Consider the following 19,237-nt stretch of genomic DNA (forward strand, 5'->3'; position numbering starts at 1 on the left):
GCTTGATCGAATTCCCGGAAGACTGATGGTGACGCGTCCATACTACTACGTACGGCGTGTTCAATTTCGCCGACATGATTGGGAAACACAATTGAATACAGATAAGGCCTGGAAAATTGAAATTGACTTCGCGTGCGTAAGCTCGCCATGTGGGTTTTTGCTGCCTATCCATGGTAGCGTGACGAAGAAGAAGAAGAAAAGTAAGCGTGATGAGATGACACAAGAGGCTAGCTGAGAAGGTGTGCGCGTCAAACAAGCTATGTAATCACCTTTTCCGCCCTTCCCGTTCTGCTCTCCTCCACTCCTCTCTCGTTCATTGGGCTTTTCTGTGCAACAAAAATCTGCAGAAATCTGATTGGGAAGGATTTACATATCCGGTGGGATCGCGTCTCTCCCGGCCTTCGTTCTTATTGCAGCTCTTCTAGCCTCCTCTTGTCGAGGGACGTCAAGCCGCATTGGCTGTTTAAAGACCAACTAGATGCATGTACGCCAAGCAAGGCTGGGAAGATTGATAGTAATTACTAATAGAACAGCGACAGAGGGTGTGGATCTGAATTATTGCTCCAACTTTGTCGTATTTTTGGCTTCTGGAGGATTGTAAGAGAAGACACTATTGTGCCGATCGAGCAAGATGCAGTAGCATCAGGATGTTGTCTAGGGTTGAGATAGAAGACGCACATGTTCCATCCATGTCTTGTATCTCTCCTAACGTAGAGTGTGTGGGGTAAACGGTCCAATGTAGAATCTGTTTGAGTAAAGGGTTGGGACGATGAGATAGGCCGAGCCATGTCAAGCGTAGTCTGCTAGCTCCGGTGATAATCGGAGGATATTAATGAATGGGGATGGTTCCAGTCCTGGGGCGGCCAGCTATGGCTGGGGTGGTGGGGAGGAGGCGCTTGCTAGCTGGCCGCTTAAGCACCTTTCCGGAAATGAGCACGGAGTAAGCTCGCAGCGGAAAAGTGATGTGTTGTCTGTTGCAGTCGGGGGGCATGTGCACGCAGGACAGACTTAAAAGGGTCTAGTCGAGGTGGACTGGTTGGTCGAGTCCGCAAGAGGAAATCAACTGCGCTGCGATGGGTCAGCTTGTCACAAACATAGACGCTTGGCAAGCCAAATGAGTTTTCTGTATCTGACTGCAGATTCCCACCGTGTTGCAGCATAGCATGCATGAACGAGAGCTGGGCTGCTGTAGTTGCGAAACATTGGCCGATTCAGAAAGTTGAGGAAAGCTGGATGTAACTAGATCTCATGCGCATCGGTCAATGAGGAGCAACGCACCACATCTCGCTGTGCTTCGACTTCGAAGCCTTGAGTCTGACCTGGCACAAGGCATGCTCATGGAGTTGTCCATGAAAACAAAATAGGGCTGACTGCCCATGCTTCATGTGATTGTTTGAGCTCTGGAGCTTCAGAAGCGGAGAGCAATAGCTCACAATCTCTTTCACCCTTAACGTCATGGCAAGGCCACCCGTCATGCGTCCATCCCTGCATCGCTAAGCAGCGGGAGCCAGTACTTGTACAGGTAGTGTGGCAGGATGCTCGGATCCTTCGCACACAAGGAGCGATCCTTCCCATTCCCTCGGCTCTCGGCGGCGACTAAATTCCTCTCAATCCCTTGAAAAGTTGCTGCCTCTTTGCACTTGCAATGCGGAGAAGTGCTTGGTACATACACGTATGGTCCTGCAGCCACCAGAATTCATTCCTTCGCGGACAGCTTTCACATTCGAATGACTGCTGCATAGACTGGAGGACTCGACAAGCAACATCTGGCTCGAAATCGCCAGATGCCGCAATTTTGGTCGATCCTTAGTGGCTGACAGGGCTGCCACCTTCGGTAAGGCTGATACAGCGGTGAAACTTGAGGCAGGTCGTGACGAAGATTAGCTGCTGTAGTAACACGGACTAGCACGGACTAGCACGGGCACTGTAGCCAAGTGCGTCGACATGACAGGATACATCCATTAACGTACTTTGCAACACAAAGGAATGTGTCTCCTGGTAGCACAGGCCCCCGGTAGGCCCCGTGAGATTTGGCACTATCCACCGCGACAAGCGGAGCCTCATGACTTTCCATGCCTAGACTCCATTTTGGGGGATACGTTCGATTGCTTTGCATTGCATGTTATCGCAGACCATGACATGGATGAAATAATAAAAGTGGCCATGTCGAAGAGCTCCGCCCATACCAACGTCGGAAGAGCTAACATTGCAATCCAGACCGTTGCTCGATTGTGATGTTGGTTACGCGGCACAGGGACGAGTCAATGCAGTATCGGCACAAGGTTGCATACTGTTTACCTTGATCCCTCGCCAGCGGCAACACCACTCGAAACTCCAAGATTGAATCCACGATGGAGCGAGTTAGTCAGTACGTAGTAAGGTGCATACGAGACTCGTGTGATCGGTGGTGCTTCGTGATTGATTACTATCGAGAATGAGCACACGTAATTCACTGAGTGGATCACAAAAGCCTTACCAGTCGAAACACGAGACCTACTTCCAAATTGCCGCGCCATAGACTAGTCGAGAACTCCGGGAGCTGTTTCCCTTTCTTAGAAGGTAATGGTCAATTTTGGCTGTTGCGACAGAATAGAGAGAATTTCGTACACGGAACCAAGATGTCGGACCACATATCATAATAGCATATTATGCGTCTCAAATTTCTCTTCGAAAAAGACTTACTCTTGTGGTTTGCCTGAGTAGAGTTCCATCCCACTTGTTTCCCAGGTTGGGATGGGAACAGCTTTGCCGTTACTGGAGGACAAGCTTTGGGAGAGACGCCAATCAAGCCCAGAGAGGCGGTCCTTCGGTCCTAGAAACAGGGTAAAATCCGACCAACGAAGTGGCGAACAGGTAATGAGTGGACCGCCTCAACCGACCGCTAGTAAGCCCGATGTAACAAGAGTCGGAAGAGGTATAAGAAAAAGGAATCAGTATGAACCTGCTGATTGCAATAAGAGAGGCAGGCGGCGAGATGACCATGTACACTGACGAGGTGTGAGGTTAATATTGCTATCTGCTTTTGGGTGGCGATCAAATGCAGCCATAAAAGCAAACACCAACAAAGCAGCCCAACACAACAAGTGAGCAGGAATCGTCGATCGTAATGTAGATTTTAGCACCTTCTTATGCATATGAAACGAACACATGTACGTCCAAGCCTATAGAACGCTAAAGAGGCTTTTGTGGCAGAGCACCCAACACTTGCTTGCTTGAATGGCCAAAGAAAGCTCGAGACAGGTTTAGGAACACCTCCAGGTTGATGCTTGCTCGAAGTGGAACCAGAATCTCCTTCAATTGGCGTCGCATATGCTTTTGGTACAGAAAGGAACGTCCACGACAAGCGCGCATGCACAAGGGGTAGATCTCAGAAACAATCAGATGTCCATAGAATTGAAGTGACAACAATATCATGTGTTCTAGAAGAAGGGAGAAGTTTTATAGCTGGTATGCGATAATGGCGCTGGACAGTAATATGTAGAAGCTGCAAATAAACAGCACTCGATCGCCATTTCGGCAATGAAATGCGTTCAGTCTTCAGGCCGAGGGGCACTTCCATAGGTCATACTGGTGGCATCCTCTCTCCATGGGCTTATTCGACGATCGGAAAGTTAGAGAAGGATGCTCTTAATTTGCTATCACGATCCCTGTTGCGACCCTTCAGTCACCGATGGTGTTGTCGGCGTTGCAGTTGGAGTTTGAACCGTGGGCTGGCTGGGCTCACCAACCTCCATGACCGTGCCAGCTGCCGCATCCGGAGGCGGTTCGTCTTTCATGCATGCATTCTCGAGCATATTGGTCCATTTCCCACTCGTGCCAGCATGACTGTGCTTGAGATGTTGACGAAAGTGATCGGCTCGAAAGAACTTTTTGGTTTGATTGCACTCGCCGAATTTGTGCACGTTGGTAAGATGATCAAATCTAGCTTCCCAGTCGCGTGGGAAATTGGAAAATTCTTCGCCACAGTAACCGCAGGCATCGCCCGATGGGCCTTTGGATGTCTGCGAGGTAGGAGAGGTTGACGGATGGAAGGCAGCTTCATATCCGGATATGGCTGCACAGGACCAAGAATGACGACGTAAATGCAGGGAATTTTGGTGTCGTTCAGCTTCGTTTTTGTTCTTAAATCGGTTGGTGCAATATGCACATTTGTATTGCTTTTCCATCATGTGCATCCTGTGACAGGTGGTCAGGGAAGTTTGAGGTGGGGGGAAATTGATGCTGGTGCGGGAGCGGAGTGTTTTGACGTACCTTAGTTCCTCCTCACTTTCAAACTTCTTCGGCTTCTTCGGGCAGCACTCGCACATGTACGCACCACCGATGCGAGGTGCAGTGGCCGCCCTGCCCTCGGTGGCGGCAGATTGAGCAGACATTGCACGGGCCACAGTAGCCGATCGGCTTTCTGGTGGGTTCTGAGAAAGATGAGAGCGAGATGCAGCAATATGGGGGATCAGAGATGGAGGATTTAGCGAAGTTTGATGCACATGAGTAGAATCCTGAGTGGGTTCCAGATCGGACAATGGAGAAGTACCCCCTGGGGACGGTTTATCAATAGATGAGATGCTTGTCATACTGCTACCTGCAGCCGATAATCCTACAGATGATGCGTATGAGCCATTTCTGGGACCTGCAGACGAGGTTGATGACATAGAACCGTGATTGGGATGAAAGCGAAGATTGGGCGAACGAGGGTAGGAGTGGCCAGTCCCTGATCGTTGGTGCATGTCTGATAGTTGATTCGTACTATTTGTGGGTGCTTTGTCGTCCCGTACCACTTCAGGTGGAGGTGATAGTGCCCGCCGCTTCAGACCTTGTTGTTTAGAGAATGGTTGACGATATGCATTGTGTGGCGGAGTCCGGTCACCCAAGTTAAGTTTCCGGAAACCACCAGTCTCCTCCATTGGGAAATCGGTTTCTGGTTCTGTGAGGCAAGCCTGTTGATCATAGCTACCCCTGTTGGAGCGGCTTGGTAGGCTAGAGGCATCATCGTTTCCCATGCGTGGGCCGCCTAGGGAGCCTCGGCCGCAGTCTCGGAGGCGTGCGTAATAATCTGAGTCTACCGCAGATGATGGCGCACTGCTATCGACTGATGGGCTACGATAATCCATATAGTCCCGCCAACCAGGTTTGGATCCAGGAGAGACACCGGCCGAGGCAGGACTGGACACCCACCGGGATATTGGGTCGAACGAAGCCGCCGGAACATCGGAAACTGACAAGCGCTGCAAGTTGCTGCCGTCTTTGGCCTGTGGCGGGCGCGAGAGTCCCGAAGTAATGACGTCTCCTGAGGCCTGGCTAGAGTATCGAGGCGGTGAGTTCCTTTTTCCAATCTTGGATAGGAGGTGTTTGTCATAAGCCTTAGAGGTTTGCTGAAAGCTCTGCTGTGCCAAGGGCATTTCACCCTGCAACCTAAACAGTCATGATATTAGCAAGGGTTCAGATCGATATTTGCACAATCATGTCCAGGGCGAAGGAACCAATCCTTGTGGCAAGTGACCATGTCAGATTGTCAATGGTCAGAACCTTATTGCCATGTCTCAGAAGCAACGTGATATAAAGATTTTAGTGATCGTAAATTTCTGTAAACCTAACGAATAGGAAATAGACGTACCTTTGATTGGCAAGAGATGAAGGAGAGGTAGGTTTCTGGCGGTCCTCCTCAGCCGCACCCACACAGCCCATCTGTATGTCTGGCTGCGAATTGCAACGGATTGTTGACACTGTGCTACTCTTTCGACCGAACTCGTCAGCCTGCAAAAGCTCAGGCTGGTCGTCTGACTTGGGATTCGTATTCAGCCTGGGTTGCATGTAGCCTCCGTGAAGGCTGGACCCTTGCTTAATAGGTGCGAGTGTAGAATTTCGAAATGCGCCTTGCCGGTCTTCATTCGCAAATTTCCAACCAGTGTCGTGCCCGCGTGCCAGATCTTCGATAAATGGAGGAGGAGGCAACGGGGGTGGTGCAGGGTCTGACCGGGCATTTGGTATTGGCATTGAGCCTCTTGAGGAGAATGAAGATGGAGAGGTTTGCGCGGATGCTCGAGAATATCGCCGTTCGAAGCCTGGATTGGGGTCGTATACTCGAATCGAGGGAGGAGACGACAAGCGAGGAATGTCCATGCTGAAGATGCACCCACCATGTGTCGCTTCGCCACGAATAGATGCGGATCGCCTGGTCAGAGACTAAAGGCTGGATAGATTATTCGGGGACACGAATAATGTCAATCTGGTGGTGGCGAGAGGCAGTATTGGTCCGTGAAGCTTGTGCTCGCAAGTGAAACCCTGCTTTTCAGCTGGGTTCAGGATTGTATATCAAATCTCGAACTTGCATGTACGTAAGGACCTGGAGAGCGCCCATCCATGAGGATATTGGGGTTGAGAGGTGCTAACGGGTGTGAAGGTGAAGGAGATAAGATAGACTCGAAGCGCATACAGGGCGAGGGGAGAGTCATTGAGGTCCGGGATGGAGGCGTGGGAAAGCCGATGGGGCAAGTTTTGGAGGGGTGAGAAACGCGATATTCAACTGGACGGTGAGGGTTGACAGCATCAGGGTGGCCATCAGAGAGTGGATCTTGCCCGGAAAAGTGTCTCGGATTTTGGCTGGGCTGCACCAGCTTCAAGCCTAACGTGTAGGGCTGACTAGGTGCTTCAAACTCTGCTTCAAGCCAAGCCCAGCCACCACCAGCCTTTGCACACTACTATCTGAAGTTAGCAGGCACTAACCACTGTACTCGAGTAGTGTTAGGGGGCAGTAGCTGCCTACTAACTTAGTTGCTAGTCAAAGAAGAATACGGTCACGGCAATCTTCTCTTTATCCACTACCCTGTCTTGCTACCGTCCAGCGCACAACATACGTGTATCTTACATCAATGCATGGTCATCCTGGGCTTCAGCACAAGTGGAATATGGCTTCCGACCAAGGAACGCCTACTGTGGGAGAGAGCCTTGCCGAATCTGACAGGACTGTGGGCCTACAGGACGTGGGTGGTAGGGTGACCCCTTTAAGACACTTCAGATGCGATGATCTGTTCGCTAAGGAAGCTTCGTCCCGAAACCGCTTCTTCTGACCTGGCATTCATGCCGAGTGGTCTCTTCAGAACATTAGAACATTAGCACATTAGAACCATCGTGCATCTATTCTCAGGGATGAACCCTTTTGATTTGGAATGGTAACACTTCAATTGCCTGGACGGATTACCATCTCCAAGGAAAGCAAGCTTGGCCACTGATACGTCCCCAAGCACTCAACCGATCTGCAAGGTGCAAGCGGTGTAAGCAAGGCAACAAAGCAATAGTCAACGCCCTGCCTTGATGCATGAGCGATCCATTCTCAAAGTCAAGCATTAAGATTCCAACGGCTGTGACTCTAAATTAACCATGTGAGACGGAACACACAGCATCCTTGGCCCCTGAGTATCTCGATGATATTTTGCTAACTTACCAACATAAACAACCCGCCCCATTAGAGCCATATCTGAAGACTATGCTGAACAAGGCTATGCGGCACTGCGTTTATAACGCAGCTGGATCTGCTCGTAATGGAAGCAGCTCGGAGCGCGGGTTTCGTCCTGAATATGATACATAGGCACAAGAATATGGCCGCAGATGGTACGAGGGCGGGTGCGAGTGCGAGTCCGCTCCTTGCGCCCATTCACAACGTGTAGCGCTCGTCTCCGCTCCTGCTCGAGCATATTCCGCGGGATTTCTGTACTAATTCCTTACAGCTAATCCTGGCAATTCAGCGACGCATTGCTGAAGAGACTGTTTAGGTAATATCCTTCTTCAGGTCTAAGTCATTATTCAATGAAACACTACTTTTGCATGCGCCAAACTAAACGCCTACTCTTCCATGCACGCAGAACAAGTTGCCTTGGTCATCTACCACCAGGAAAGCTCAATGACGGTGAACGTCAATATCACAGACCAGCAACAGCTTGGTCCAGCGCATATTTTGACAGCAATTCCGATACCGGACCACCGGTGCGTCGTCATATCTGGGGCATGCTGGCTATTCTAGCTCTGAAAGAACCTTACACATGAATAGACGAGGTCCACGCTGGTCACTGCTTGAGATGCTCATTCTGACACGTTCTACCCCATTCCAACGAACGCCCTTAACACGAATCGATGAAACCAACCGAGAACGTGCCTTTCCCATCCACAGCTCTCTAAAATGCGCCGGCAGTTTTGCTGGCAACAGAGCTCGTTGATGTTCTAGAAAATGACTTTCGAAGGTGTAGTCATAGACATTTGAGAGTTAATCCATTTAGATGACTCCGAAGGCCGCTCGTCAGCTGCATTTGCACTTCAATAACTGGCTGCTACCCCCAGAGATGACTGAATGCAGGCCTCTATTCGGGGAATCTTGCCGTAAACCAGGCGGGGAGCAACGCTACTTACACCTTGATCGTACAGAACCTTGGTAAAGATGCAGAGCTACGAACGACCGAGCAAGGAAGGACACGGTGGCTTGGTTCGAAATTCTTGTTGTGTAACAAGCTCCCCTGTTCTGAAAGAAATTTTCTACACCGGTCAGCATGCCCTGGTCTTCACGTGATTTGTATGCCAAACAGGTGAGGGGGCCTCGACTCATCGCCAGCCAGCCATTCTATTACAGCGCCCAGTAATCAGTGATGTACGAAAGCTCTGGGGGATGGTCTCCTCCTAAGTCCAGATGGCGAAGGCTAGTTCATCGCGTAATGTGACCCAATAGCTTTCCCTTGGGAGTTGGGGAGTCGTATCTGTCGCTGCCTCCTATGCTTAAGTCTTCAAGGCGTGGCGGCTACTGTGTTTCGAATTCTTTCTTCTGTACTACATTGAGTACTCAAGACCTTGTGCAACATGGGCGATGGATGGGAAGCGTGCACACAGGGTGGCTCCTTGGTCATGGCTAGGGGGGTGTGAACCCAGAATGAGTTATGCTGACCTGCTGTGGTCAGCAATCGGAAGCTTGATCAGAGTGCAGAAGCTTAGTCTTACGAGTCTCTTATTTGACGCTTTGGCAGGGCCTATATTCCTCTGCTACTGCGTGGATTTCTATAAAGGGCGCGAGGCATGCTCAAGTGACACTTGACTGCATGACTCTTGACTCGTGACCTGCTGGGCAGGTCTAGCTTACTTCTAGTGCTTTAAGGAACTGATGACTCATCCATCACACTTTACCAAGTGGAAATTCAATGCCGCCATGACCGGTTGGTAACAGAAACAACTCGACTCTGCTATTGGTCTTATTGGTCTTATTTATCTTATTTTTCTCGACCTGAGGCACGCTCTGATGGAAGTATCTCTGCTAGATAAGGTGCCGGGCTTCAATCTTTATATTGGTGGGTGAGTTAGTCTAGCATTCAGCGACACCATGAACTTCCCCCCCACATACCTGTTCAATCCTTGACTCTTGACATAAATGGTGCGTGTCCCAGATCAAAGTTGGCAGGAATCAGACTTGGCTTCTTCTCCTCTGGCGGTCACAATCATGCCTCATCCTCAATGTCTAGGATGCAAGCTCAAGCTACATCCTGATGGTTAAAGACCCATGTTTGTGAAAACACAGATTGCGCTCTCTCTGGCCTTACTCTGAACCGTCCAACTGATCACTTGAAACAGCTTCCTTTCACTCCGACGCCCAAAGGCACTAACCAAGTGCAAGATCACGCATATTATATCCGTCATAGATTGGAAATTTGCTGGCGATTCTCCTCTTATCAGAGGCTACCAACATTTTCACATCCCTATTGAGGACAATGACGATGAAAACCTCATCGAGTGGTTTCCTAAGAGCAATGCCTTCATCGAACGAGGGCTGAACGACTGGCAACATGATTTTCAAGATCCAGGAGCAAATGCAAGCGAAGATGGAGACGCTGGCAGGAACAGCGGTGTGCTTGTTCACTGGTAAGCTGGTTCTCGTCCTGCCTGAGACAAAGTCAAAATGGTCTTCCATGTGGAAGCTATTCATTTCCAGAATGGGTGACACGCATGTCTTTGCTTTCAATATCTGTTCTACCCTACCATTCCTCTTATCTCCGGACTCTAGAGACATGCATCGAATTAGGTCTCATGCACGGCGATTTTGTGCCAACCAGCACATAGCGCCATCCAAAAGGGAAAAGAGGCATTTGTGTTTCAATGTAGCAATTGTTGGACCAACATTGTATGCTGGTTCTGCCCAGTCCCTATTGGACATGCGCTTTGCTACCACTGCACCTCCCCGCGTCTGTCACCTTCTCCAGCCACTCTGAAGTCCTTTCAGCAGCTCACGTGCTCTTGGCAACTGGCTCAGCCCAATGAGGCCACCGTTCTGTGGCTCGCCACGTCACTTGATGTTGGGGATTGGACTAAGTACCCATGTTCCGCAGCGGAGGGCTGAAGTTGTGTCTTACAAGCATCGACAGCTGCATCGTACGACATCTAACAACCTCTAACAACCTCGCTCGGCCTTTAACGATCCCCATTAGTCCTTCCCGCTCCATGCCAAGATAGACCCTGCACGTCGTTTCACACTTGCCACCTGTCAAAGCATTCCTTTCGGCTGACAGCCAGAAGAGCAAGGTTACAATGAAGCTGACCAATATCACCTCTATAGCGCAATGGGCAAATCCCGTTCCGCCACAGTCGTCATTGCATACTTGCTCTGGCACTCCCACCGCCAGAATCCCTCCGCATCTTCCGCCCTCACCCCTCAACACAATCCCGCCCCCAAAAAATCACGTGACACCACTCCCGACAAATCCGACACCCTCACCCCCGAAACAGCCCTCGCCCTCCTCCGCGAATCCCGCCCCATTGCCGAGCCGAACGACGGCTTCATGGAACAGCTTCACCTCTACCATTCCATGGGTTGTCCCGATACCATCGACTCACAACCAAAATACCAACGCTGGCTGTACCAGAAAAATATCCAGGAAAGCCTAGCAATCAATCGCGCTCCGGAAGTTGATAACATCCGCTTCGAAGACGAGCACGAGGAAGAAAATGAAGACGCCGGAACCAGTGCCGAGAAGAGACATCTTGACATCAAATGTCGGAAATGCAGACGCCTGCTTGCGAAATCGAGTTTCTTAGTTGACCATCAGCCGACGTCTTTATCATCATCGAATCAGAACCAGCGGCATGAGAGGCAGAAGCAGAAGCAGAAGCAGACCGTCATGGGTGTAGATACGGAAAAGGAATGTGCGCATCTCTTCCTGCACCCTCTGTCATGGATGAAGGGGAATTTAGAAAAGGGGGAGCTGGATGGGCGGTTGATCTGTCCGAATCAGAAATGTGGAGCTAATGTCGGCAAGTTTGCCTGGCAGGGCATGCAGTGCAGTTGTGGTGGGTGGGTAACGCCGGGGTTCGGGCTGGCCAGGGGGAGGGTGGATGAGGTGGCTATGTTGACGAAAACGGCGTATGGGGCTTCAGCAGTGGCGGGTGTGAGGTTGCCACCCGGTATGAGGAGGGAAGTGGGCCATTTATGAAGTGGAAATCGTGCACGTATAGACGTCGGCCGGGACACGCTGTGTGTTCGTTGTAGACGGGAGACGATCAGTCTCGAAATATTATTGCGCACCCTCGCCTTTCAGCCTGGCGTTCGAAGCTATCAAACTGTGAGCACTCAACCTGACTAATCATTGCCCATCAAGAGTGATTATTGCCTACACAAACAACCAACAGGCGACAAATCACATCTACCCCACCTCAATCAAGAACAGGAAGGACGCAAAACTCCCAATTGTAAATAGACTGTAGTGACGCACAGCGAGAATAGAGCCCTCTGCCACACGATCTCTCCACCGTGACGCTTCGCCATTTCCAACTTCTCTTGCTCGCGAAGCGCCTAGGACATCACCATCATAAGCGCCCAGCCGGGCTGCCTTCACTGATACATTGCTCACTCACTCGCTCACCCAGCGCAAATGAAGCAGACACGACGAAAATTTAAATGCATACTAATATGGCAAGAATGGCGATATCCAACACATCCAGGCTTTTGCCTTTGACTTTCCCTCGCCCCTATGTGGCAGCTACCGAGTGCACTTAACTACTGCCGAGAACCAACCCTCAATTGGTGAGTGCGTAGAATTCATTTATCTCGCGTATGTTGTGATGCCGCTAGGGGCCCATCACGAGGTCCTGCCAGAACTTGAGGCTGATGTGCGTGTGGTATGATACGAGAGATATAGGCTGGAGCTGTGGGATCGGGATGGGATACCAACGGGAGGATATAGTGCCCCTGTGTAGAGTTTCCTAACAACCGGATTTGCTGCTATGTGTTAGTATGGTGATAGATGTGTCTCGGGGTTGTAACTTGGGAAGGTTGGAGGGCCGTTCACGCTTTCTCCTTCTCGTAGGTATGCGTTGTGAGTTTCTCTTTGACATATAGCAGCCACGCACATCGATGGTTTGCGCGGCAGTATGTCGTCCTTGATGAGGAGGAATGGTGGAAACTCGTCCCGGGAAGATGGGCGGAGAGTTGAAAGTGAGCCAAGTATCTATCCTTGCGCTGCTTGAAGTGGCGGCATGCAACTCATCTCGAAGCGTTCCAAGAATTCGCTAGGCGAGCTTTGACAGTTTTGATGCTGGCTCCTGTCGCGTTCCTGGAGCGAAAGTCGTCTTCACGGTATAGTTAACTCCATCCTCCCCCGTTTCCTTGAAAATTCCTGGCGTACACACGTTGGGATCAGGCATCGCAGTCACTCAGTAGCTCTATGGGTCTGAGACCGAGAATGAGGAAAATTTACTAGAAGAGGCTGCCTTTGGAGTGAGCGAAAAGGCTTGGCACACGGGTAGAGCATTTCAAAGGTGAGCGGCGCGCTTGCTGCATTCGGGCATGTTGCTCGAACCGGGACACGCCCGATTTGAGAGAACAGGTGGGCAGCACTCCGTGAACTGGCGAGACCCGAGGGATCCCAGGCTTTTGTTTACAGCTATTACCAACGACCAAAGTAGTTGTTGTGCGCAGGGAAGGGAATCCGCTATGAGCTTCCTAGTGCCCAGAGCATTTCTACTGAGGATCGTTCTTGGGAGCGGACGGGAAGAATGTCGGATCTTTGACTCGTTGCTGGGCCCTCTTGGCCATTTCGGCGTTGCGTATTCGATCGATTCGCATCTGGTAGAAATTTCTATTGCTGCCATTAGCAAAGCCAAAGTATACCACCATGTATCATCGTGCAGGCGCGTGTACCTGTGTAGCGCATAAATACGTGGTATATCATCTGACTTCGACTCTCCTCCGCCTCCTTTAATTGATGTGATCTGTCAAAATCTCAGCTTTCAGCCCAAGCATTTGCCGCTACTCAATACGACAAGCGTGTGAAGATGATCACTTTCGGCATACCTTATCATCGCGTTCCTTCTCCGCCTTTCCATCCTCCTCCTCATCTTCCTGTTCCTTCTCCTTCTCCTTACCCTTGCCATCATCCTTCTTACCCTTCTTTTTCTTCTCCTTCTTCCTCTTCTGCTTCTCTTCATACTCCTGCTTCACCTTCTCAATCTCCAGATCCATCGCCGCTTTCTTAGCCTTTGCCGCCTCGGCTTCGGCATCAATCACTGGCGACGCAAATCCCGGGTCCGTCAGGTGGCCGGGGCAGATGTAGAAGAAATCCTAATGTCGGACTGATCAATTGCTGTGGCCGAGCAATTTTGAGACTACGCTTTGATCACCCACCTTATTGTTAGGAGTGATGAGTACGCGGGTGGTGGGCTTGTAGCAGACATAGCATGCTTTTGAGGAGTTCTCGGCCACCGTTCGAAGGTGCCACGTATTGGGGAACAAGGCTGTCATTCTCAGGAAATTGGTGGCCCTTCAATTCAGGAAAGCAAGCAATATCTTAGGCGAGGTCACGCACACAACGAATACCGTGGCACCTTCTTTATCGTAATGGGTGAGAAGAACCTACGAGGCAGTCGTCGCTTCTCGGCTTTCCCGAACAGGTAGTTACTGCCAAGGCTGCTTATCGATAGCAACGTCAAGCACACAAGTAGCAAACTTTTTCCATAGAGCTGGATACTATTGCAGATTTTGTTTAGAAGGGGAGAAGTCTTTGTTATGAGTCTCATAATAGAGAGTAGATTGGTGCCGGCGTGTGTATGAGTCTGCTGAACCTTTATTGTTTTGCAAACTTGCTTGAATTGAGATCGAAGACTACTGTTTACTGAGCTTTTGCTCTTTGTTGCATTCACACGCTCGATGCTTGTTGAACCAGTCTTGAGGTATACTTTCTCGATAGTAATGAGCTTCCAAAAAAACAACCTGGCGTCTTTCAAACCCTCTGCCAACCTGCTCTGGGGCGGCCGTTTTACCGGCGGCTTCGACCCTCTATGGTCGCCTGCAACGGGTCCATATACTTCGATCGAGCCATCTACGCACAACACATCCGTGGGTCAATTGCGTATGCGCGTGCCAAATCGAAGATTGGCATGTTGATGGCCGAGAAGTGTGCGACTATCGAGGATGGCTTTGCATAGATTCTTGAGGAGTGGAAGAGTTGGAAGTTTGAGATCAAGCCCCTTGTGGATGAAATATCCATACAGCTAATGAGAGACGGTTGGGGAAGATTTTGGGAAGGAATTGCGGGAAGCTGCATACAGGGTGAAGTCAGAATGATCAGGTCGCTTCTGGCATGAGGTTATGGCTTCGAGATCGATGGTGCGAGATTGAGGAGCAGCCGGTGGCCTTCTTACGTGTTATGACTGCTCGGGTGAAGTACGAGATCGACGTTCTGATGCCAGGGTACACTCATCTGCGACGAGCCCAGTCAATCCGGTGGTCGCACTGGATATTCAATTACGGCTCTGCATTCGTCACGGACCTGGAAAGGCTTAGAGAATTCATCAAACGGATTGATCGCTCTCCTCTTGGTTCAGGAACTCTAGTCGGCAACTTATTCGGCATCGATCGAGACGCCATCGCAAAGAACCTTGGCTTCGACGGAACAATCAACAATTCCATGGCAGCCATTGTAGATCGAGATTTCGTCGTCGAGGCTCTGCAATGGTCCGCAACCTTGATGCAGCGCATCTTACGCGGGGCAGAAGATCTGATCTTGTACTCGACCGCCAAATTCGGCTTTGTCCGCCTCGCAGATGCATACTCCACAGGAAGCAATCTGATGCCACAAAGAAGAAACCTAACTCCTTAGAACTACTTCGTGGGAAGTGGAGTCGTGTATTCGGCCAGATGGCCAGATTGAGGATGAGTGTCAAGGGCCTGCCGAGCACATGGTACAAGGATCTACAAGAGTGGTTCGAGTCGATTCTGGATGGTACAAGACCGTGGCGGACGGCGTTTAGATTGCTACCGGTGTACTGTCCACGATAACGATCTTTCTAAAAAGGATGCAGGCGGCGCTCAGCCCGGATATGTTGGCCACCGGCCTGGCAGGTCATTCAATGAGAAAGGGCGTTCCCTTCAATGACACGCATCATATCAGCGGACGAGTGGTGGCTTTGGCCGAGAGGAAGGGAAGCCGGTGGATCAATTGGGCAAGGAGTAATTACTGACTGTGGATGGAGATTCGGTGATGGTGTGATGGGTTGCTTTGATTATGAGAGGGGTGTTGAGACTAGGACTATGAAGGGCGGTATGAGCCGGAGGAGTGTCGAAGTGCAGATTGAGCTTATTGTTAAGTTGTTGGAGGAGATTCAAGAAGCCTGCGCTTGGTGGAATCGGAGGAGAGTACCAAAGCCTGGTGAAGAAAAGATCTTGATGCTTTAGCGTATCTAGCTCTAGGATATGTATGCATTTTACCATGTACAGACGATAAAGAAGGGACACCTTGAGCTGCATGGCGCAGAGCTAAGACAGTATATCCACCCCCTACCCATTTACAAGTTGCTGTTTCTGTAGCATGTATACGCAGCCCCAGCGCAAAAATGCAGAAAGACACCAAGAAATGCAGGATCCCGACTCCCTCCCATGCGATTCACTTCTCACCCTTCCCAGCCTTCTCTCTCCTCCCTTCAACACCCTTACCCCACTCTCCAGCCTTCCTACCCCAAGTCACCATACCCCAAGCATGCTGCCATCCGAATTTCGGCGGCGGATCTGTCCTCGTCCGGTACGGACTGGCACCATGCCTGAACAAGCCGTCCTCGTCCGGGCCTCCTCCTATGTGCTGATCAGCTCTCCTCTGCCTCCCATCATGCGAACCGTCCACCATCACGGTCTCTTCCGAGACCCTCTCTTTCGCCGTTGTTGCGGGTAACTGACTCTCCCAGAACCTGCTCTCCAGAGCAACGGGCCTCCACCATTCTCCGACTTGATCTGCGGGCCTCTCGCTCCACCACCTCTCCCCGCACATCTCCCAGATCCGACTCCGAGCCCGCTTGTACGCGAATCTCTCATCTTCTCCGGTCAATGTAGCCGTCTGTGTGAAGTCCGGCCCTGCTCTTCCTTCATCCCTTCGTTGCCTTTTCTCCATCTCCTCCAATCCGGTCGAAGCGCCATGACCTCTCCCGTTACCGTAGACAGGGCCGAAATCGGCATCTTCGTCTGCGAGCACGGATCTCAACTTCGGGTTCAGGAGAGATTGCGTCAGACCAGTGGAGCTGTCCTCTCTATAAGAAGATATGTTAGGTCGAAACGGAGATGTCTGATCTTGGTAAATTTCTGCCAGAGTTTCTTGGTAAACTCCGTCGCCTGTTGCATCTTCTACAATGCGGGCTGGGTTTTGTGTCTCAGGGAAGAAAAGCGCATCAGGTGGAGCTTCGGCGCGCATTAGGAGGCGACATTTGGATTCGTAGAGTGCATCTAACAGGGTGATGAAGCGGCGGGCTTCGTTCTTGTGCATGAGAGTTAGGATTGGGACACTGTCGAGAATGAGGGTGTGGTAGGTGGAGGCGAGGGAGATGTAATCTGCTGGTCCAAGATATGTGCCACAGAGGTCGGCGAAGTTCCAGAGGGTGTAACCGGTGGGTGACGAAGCCGGAACGGGGACTTTTCGGCCGTAGACTGAGAGGTACGATGGAGACCAGGTCGGTGACGTTGCAGTGGGGTGTGATTCCGCGAGCAAAGATGCAATTTTGTTGCTCCATTCGGCTTCTGAGACTGCGGTTTCTTGGTCATTCGGGAACGTAGAAGGGATGAGACGGTAGTGCCGAGGCTGCTTGTTTGATCTATTATCTTTGTCCGATCTGTCCACTTGTGTAATCGCCACGGTAGTGGCTGTTGGGCCAGTTTGAGCAACATTCTCCATGCCAACAGCATCATACAGCTTTTTTTCGCTCAGGTCGGGCACCATATCATCCCTCCTCCAATCCCGATCTCCCTCCATTTCCCAGATCTCACATCTAGCCTTCAGCACATCCAAGAAAGCACCAAAATCCGTAGATGCTGCTCGCTCGGCCTCGGTGCGTTTTCTAGACCATCCAAACACAGATCCAAGTCCACTCGGTTGTGGAGCATACTCCACTCCTGCTGCCTTGGCTAACTCATCCGGCATGCGATTACTCGTCGCAATCAGCACGCCTCCTAGATGAAAGAAACTTGTTAGGAAGGAGTTCAAAATCTTACTCGTTACCCGATCCGGCAACTGAAACTCGTCAAGGAACAAGATCGGACTTGTAATGATAGTGTCCTTGGCCAATGCCAGCACGCTATGCTCCTGCTCCAGGCCTCGTAATTGAATGGGGAGGCTGGAACGCTGCATCCGCAACTGCTCCAGGCGACGGAAGGTTTCAAGCATGAAGGTGTTAAAGTGCCAACGCTTCTTCTTGCGGCTAGGAAGAGAATCCGCGAAGAGGTCAAGTAGCATTGATTTCCCACGACCAACTTCGCCATAGAGGAGCATGCCTTTGGGAGAATTGATGGATAGAGCAGAATGTTGGATCGGAACGGTGCGAGTTAGTGCCAGTATTGGATCACCGGATCCGTCCCTCCATAAGGATGAGAAAGGGATCCTTTGGTAAGGCACATGCCCCTGCTCGGCATCATGTTGTGATTGTGTCTCGGAAGCAGCGTCGACAGTGCGGCTGATTTGATCGAGCCGATGGCGATATTCTAACTGCGGGTGGTAGTCCTTAAGGCGGTAGTAAAGCTTCTGTAGTTGGAGGGCGAGACGATGCTGTGCGGGGTCTGGCCGGATTCTGTTTGTTGCAAGCAGGGCTCGGTACTTGACCAGTGGGTTCGTGATTGTGAGACCCGTTGAGGAGGCTACGGGGGGCATATGGTGAGTCAGTCAACTTGGAACGTTATGCTTCTTTGTTGCATACTCGTGATCAAATCTTCCAATTGAAGCTTCAACGGAGATATGAGCATAATTGGATGCTATGTGTTACCGTACTGAGTTCTAACTAACAGAATACTCTGACGACCAGCCCTACCTCCGTTTTGGGCAACTAATCTAACAAGGTCATCATCTTGCTTGGGTGTCGCCTTGGCGACGGGCAATACTACGTAGTGGCAGTGCCGACACAAGTAATTTATCCGTCAAACAGGCGTGCGCCATCTTCACTGGTGGAAAAAGTGCGTTGGCAGCCATGCGGCTTACAAAGGGGTCCATCCCCTGTGTCACTGAATACCTCCATTCCTTCTTGAGCATAGTGCTTCTGTGATTTAGTGCAAGAATTTCAGCTTCAGCCTTGGCAAAAGAAACACCAAAAATGGGGTCTTCCGATCTTTCTGTGCCTTCATAACCCTAATTATATGACCTTTGATCATGAAAATGACATGACTCAATAGCCCTGAAGCTCTAGATAGTTTTACCGTCTTAAAATTTCAAAAAAAAGTCAAAACTTACTGTAGACAATCTGATATGAAATGTGTATTGAAAAATGTTTAATGTTCCTTCTGCCAAGACTGCAGAAGGATTGTTTTGGTAAATACACGGGGCCGACAACAAACTGAAGTGGAGGGGAGTGAGGCAACAACCCGCAGTGTGGGAAGGCCTCGGACTGGTTGACGATGCAGGACGCTAACAGGGATAAAGATAACTTTAGCACCGGCACACCCACCTGACATATCACTAGGGTGTAGCAGCGAGCAAATTTTGCGGCACGGCTGTACGGCTACTTTACCCCATCGTTCTATGCCAGCAACTTTATCAGAGCTAAGGGAGCGGGAGTTTCGCTGATACATGGATTGATTGCATGTCCTCTGAATAATGCATAATCCTGGTCAGCTAGGGCGGATCTAAGTTCTTCGAGCGATCATTGCGAAACTCTTGCAAATTCTTGGTGTTGCATCAAGAACAGTTATTGAAGGCGCTATTGTTCTAATCGTTCATATCAGACCATACCAAAATCGAGTAGGACAAAGCGATAT

The 19,237-nt window shown here is 50.5% G+C and overlaps 5 protein-coding genes across 5 annotated transcripts; 2 read left to right on the forward strand and 3 right to left on the reverse strand.

Annotated features, from left to right (window-relative positions):
* Window positions 1-3,638: 3,638 nt before the first annotated feature.
* On the reverse strand, window positions 3,639-6,117 carry EPUS_01371 (uncharacterized protein; the record flags this gene model as incomplete). The annotated part of the gene is made up of 2 exons (XM_007788314.1): window positions 3,639-5,409; window positions 5,612-6,117. The coding sequence occupies 2 exons, from the start codon at window positions 6,115-6,117 to the stop codon at window positions 3,639-3,641; spliced, it is 2,277 nt and encodes a 758-aa protein (XP_007786504.1).
* Window positions 6,118-8,838: 2,721 nt separating this feature from the next.
* On the forward strand, window positions 8,839-11,453 carry EPUS_01372 (uncharacterized protein; the record flags this gene model as incomplete). Its single annotated transcript, XM_007788315.1, has 3 exons — window positions 8,839-8,895; window positions 9,644-9,888; window positions 10,580-11,453. 3 exons carry the CDS (start codon window positions 8,839-8,841, stop codon window positions 11,451-11,453), a joined length of 1,176 nt encoding a protein of 391 aa, XP_007786505.1.
* Window positions 11,454-12,979: 1,526 nt separating this feature from the next.
* Window positions 12,980-13,759, reverse strand: EPUS_01373 (uncharacterized protein; the record flags this gene model as incomplete). The annotated part of the gene is made up of 4 exons (XM_007788316.1): window positions 12,980-13,097; window positions 13,160-13,230; window positions 13,313-13,579; window positions 13,643-13,759. 4 exons carry the CDS (start codon window positions 13,757-13,759, stop codon window positions 12,980-12,982), a joined length of 573 nt encoding a protein of 190 aa, XP_007786506.1.
* Window positions 13,760-14,597: 838 nt separating this feature from the next.
* Window positions 14,598-15,116, forward strand: EPUS_01374 (uncharacterized protein; the record flags this gene model as incomplete). The annotated part of the gene is made up of 1 exon (XM_007788317.1): window positions 14,598-15,116. One exon carries the CDS (start codon window positions 14,598-14,600, stop codon window positions 15,114-15,116), a length of 519 nt encoding a protein of 172 aa, XP_007786507.1.
* A 783-nt stretch (window positions 15,117-15,899) lies between these two features.
* EPUS_01375 (uncharacterized protein) lies at window positions 15,900-18,140 on the reverse strand (the record flags this gene model as incomplete). Its single annotated transcript, XM_007788318.1, has 1 exon — window positions 15,900-18,140. One exon carries the CDS (start codon window positions 18,138-18,140, stop codon window positions 15,900-15,902), a length of 2,241 nt encoding a protein of 746 aa, XP_007786508.1.
* Between the last annotated feature and the right edge of the window lie 1,097 nt (window positions 18,141-19,237).

Source organism: Endocarpon pusillum (genome assembly GCF_000464535.1).
Source record: "Endocarpon pusillum Z07020 unplaced genomic scaffold C716229, whole genome shotgun sequence".
Taxonomy (NCBI): Eukaryota; Fungi; Ascomycota; class Eurotiomycetes; order Verrucariales; family Verrucariaceae; genus Endocarpon; species Endocarpon pusillum.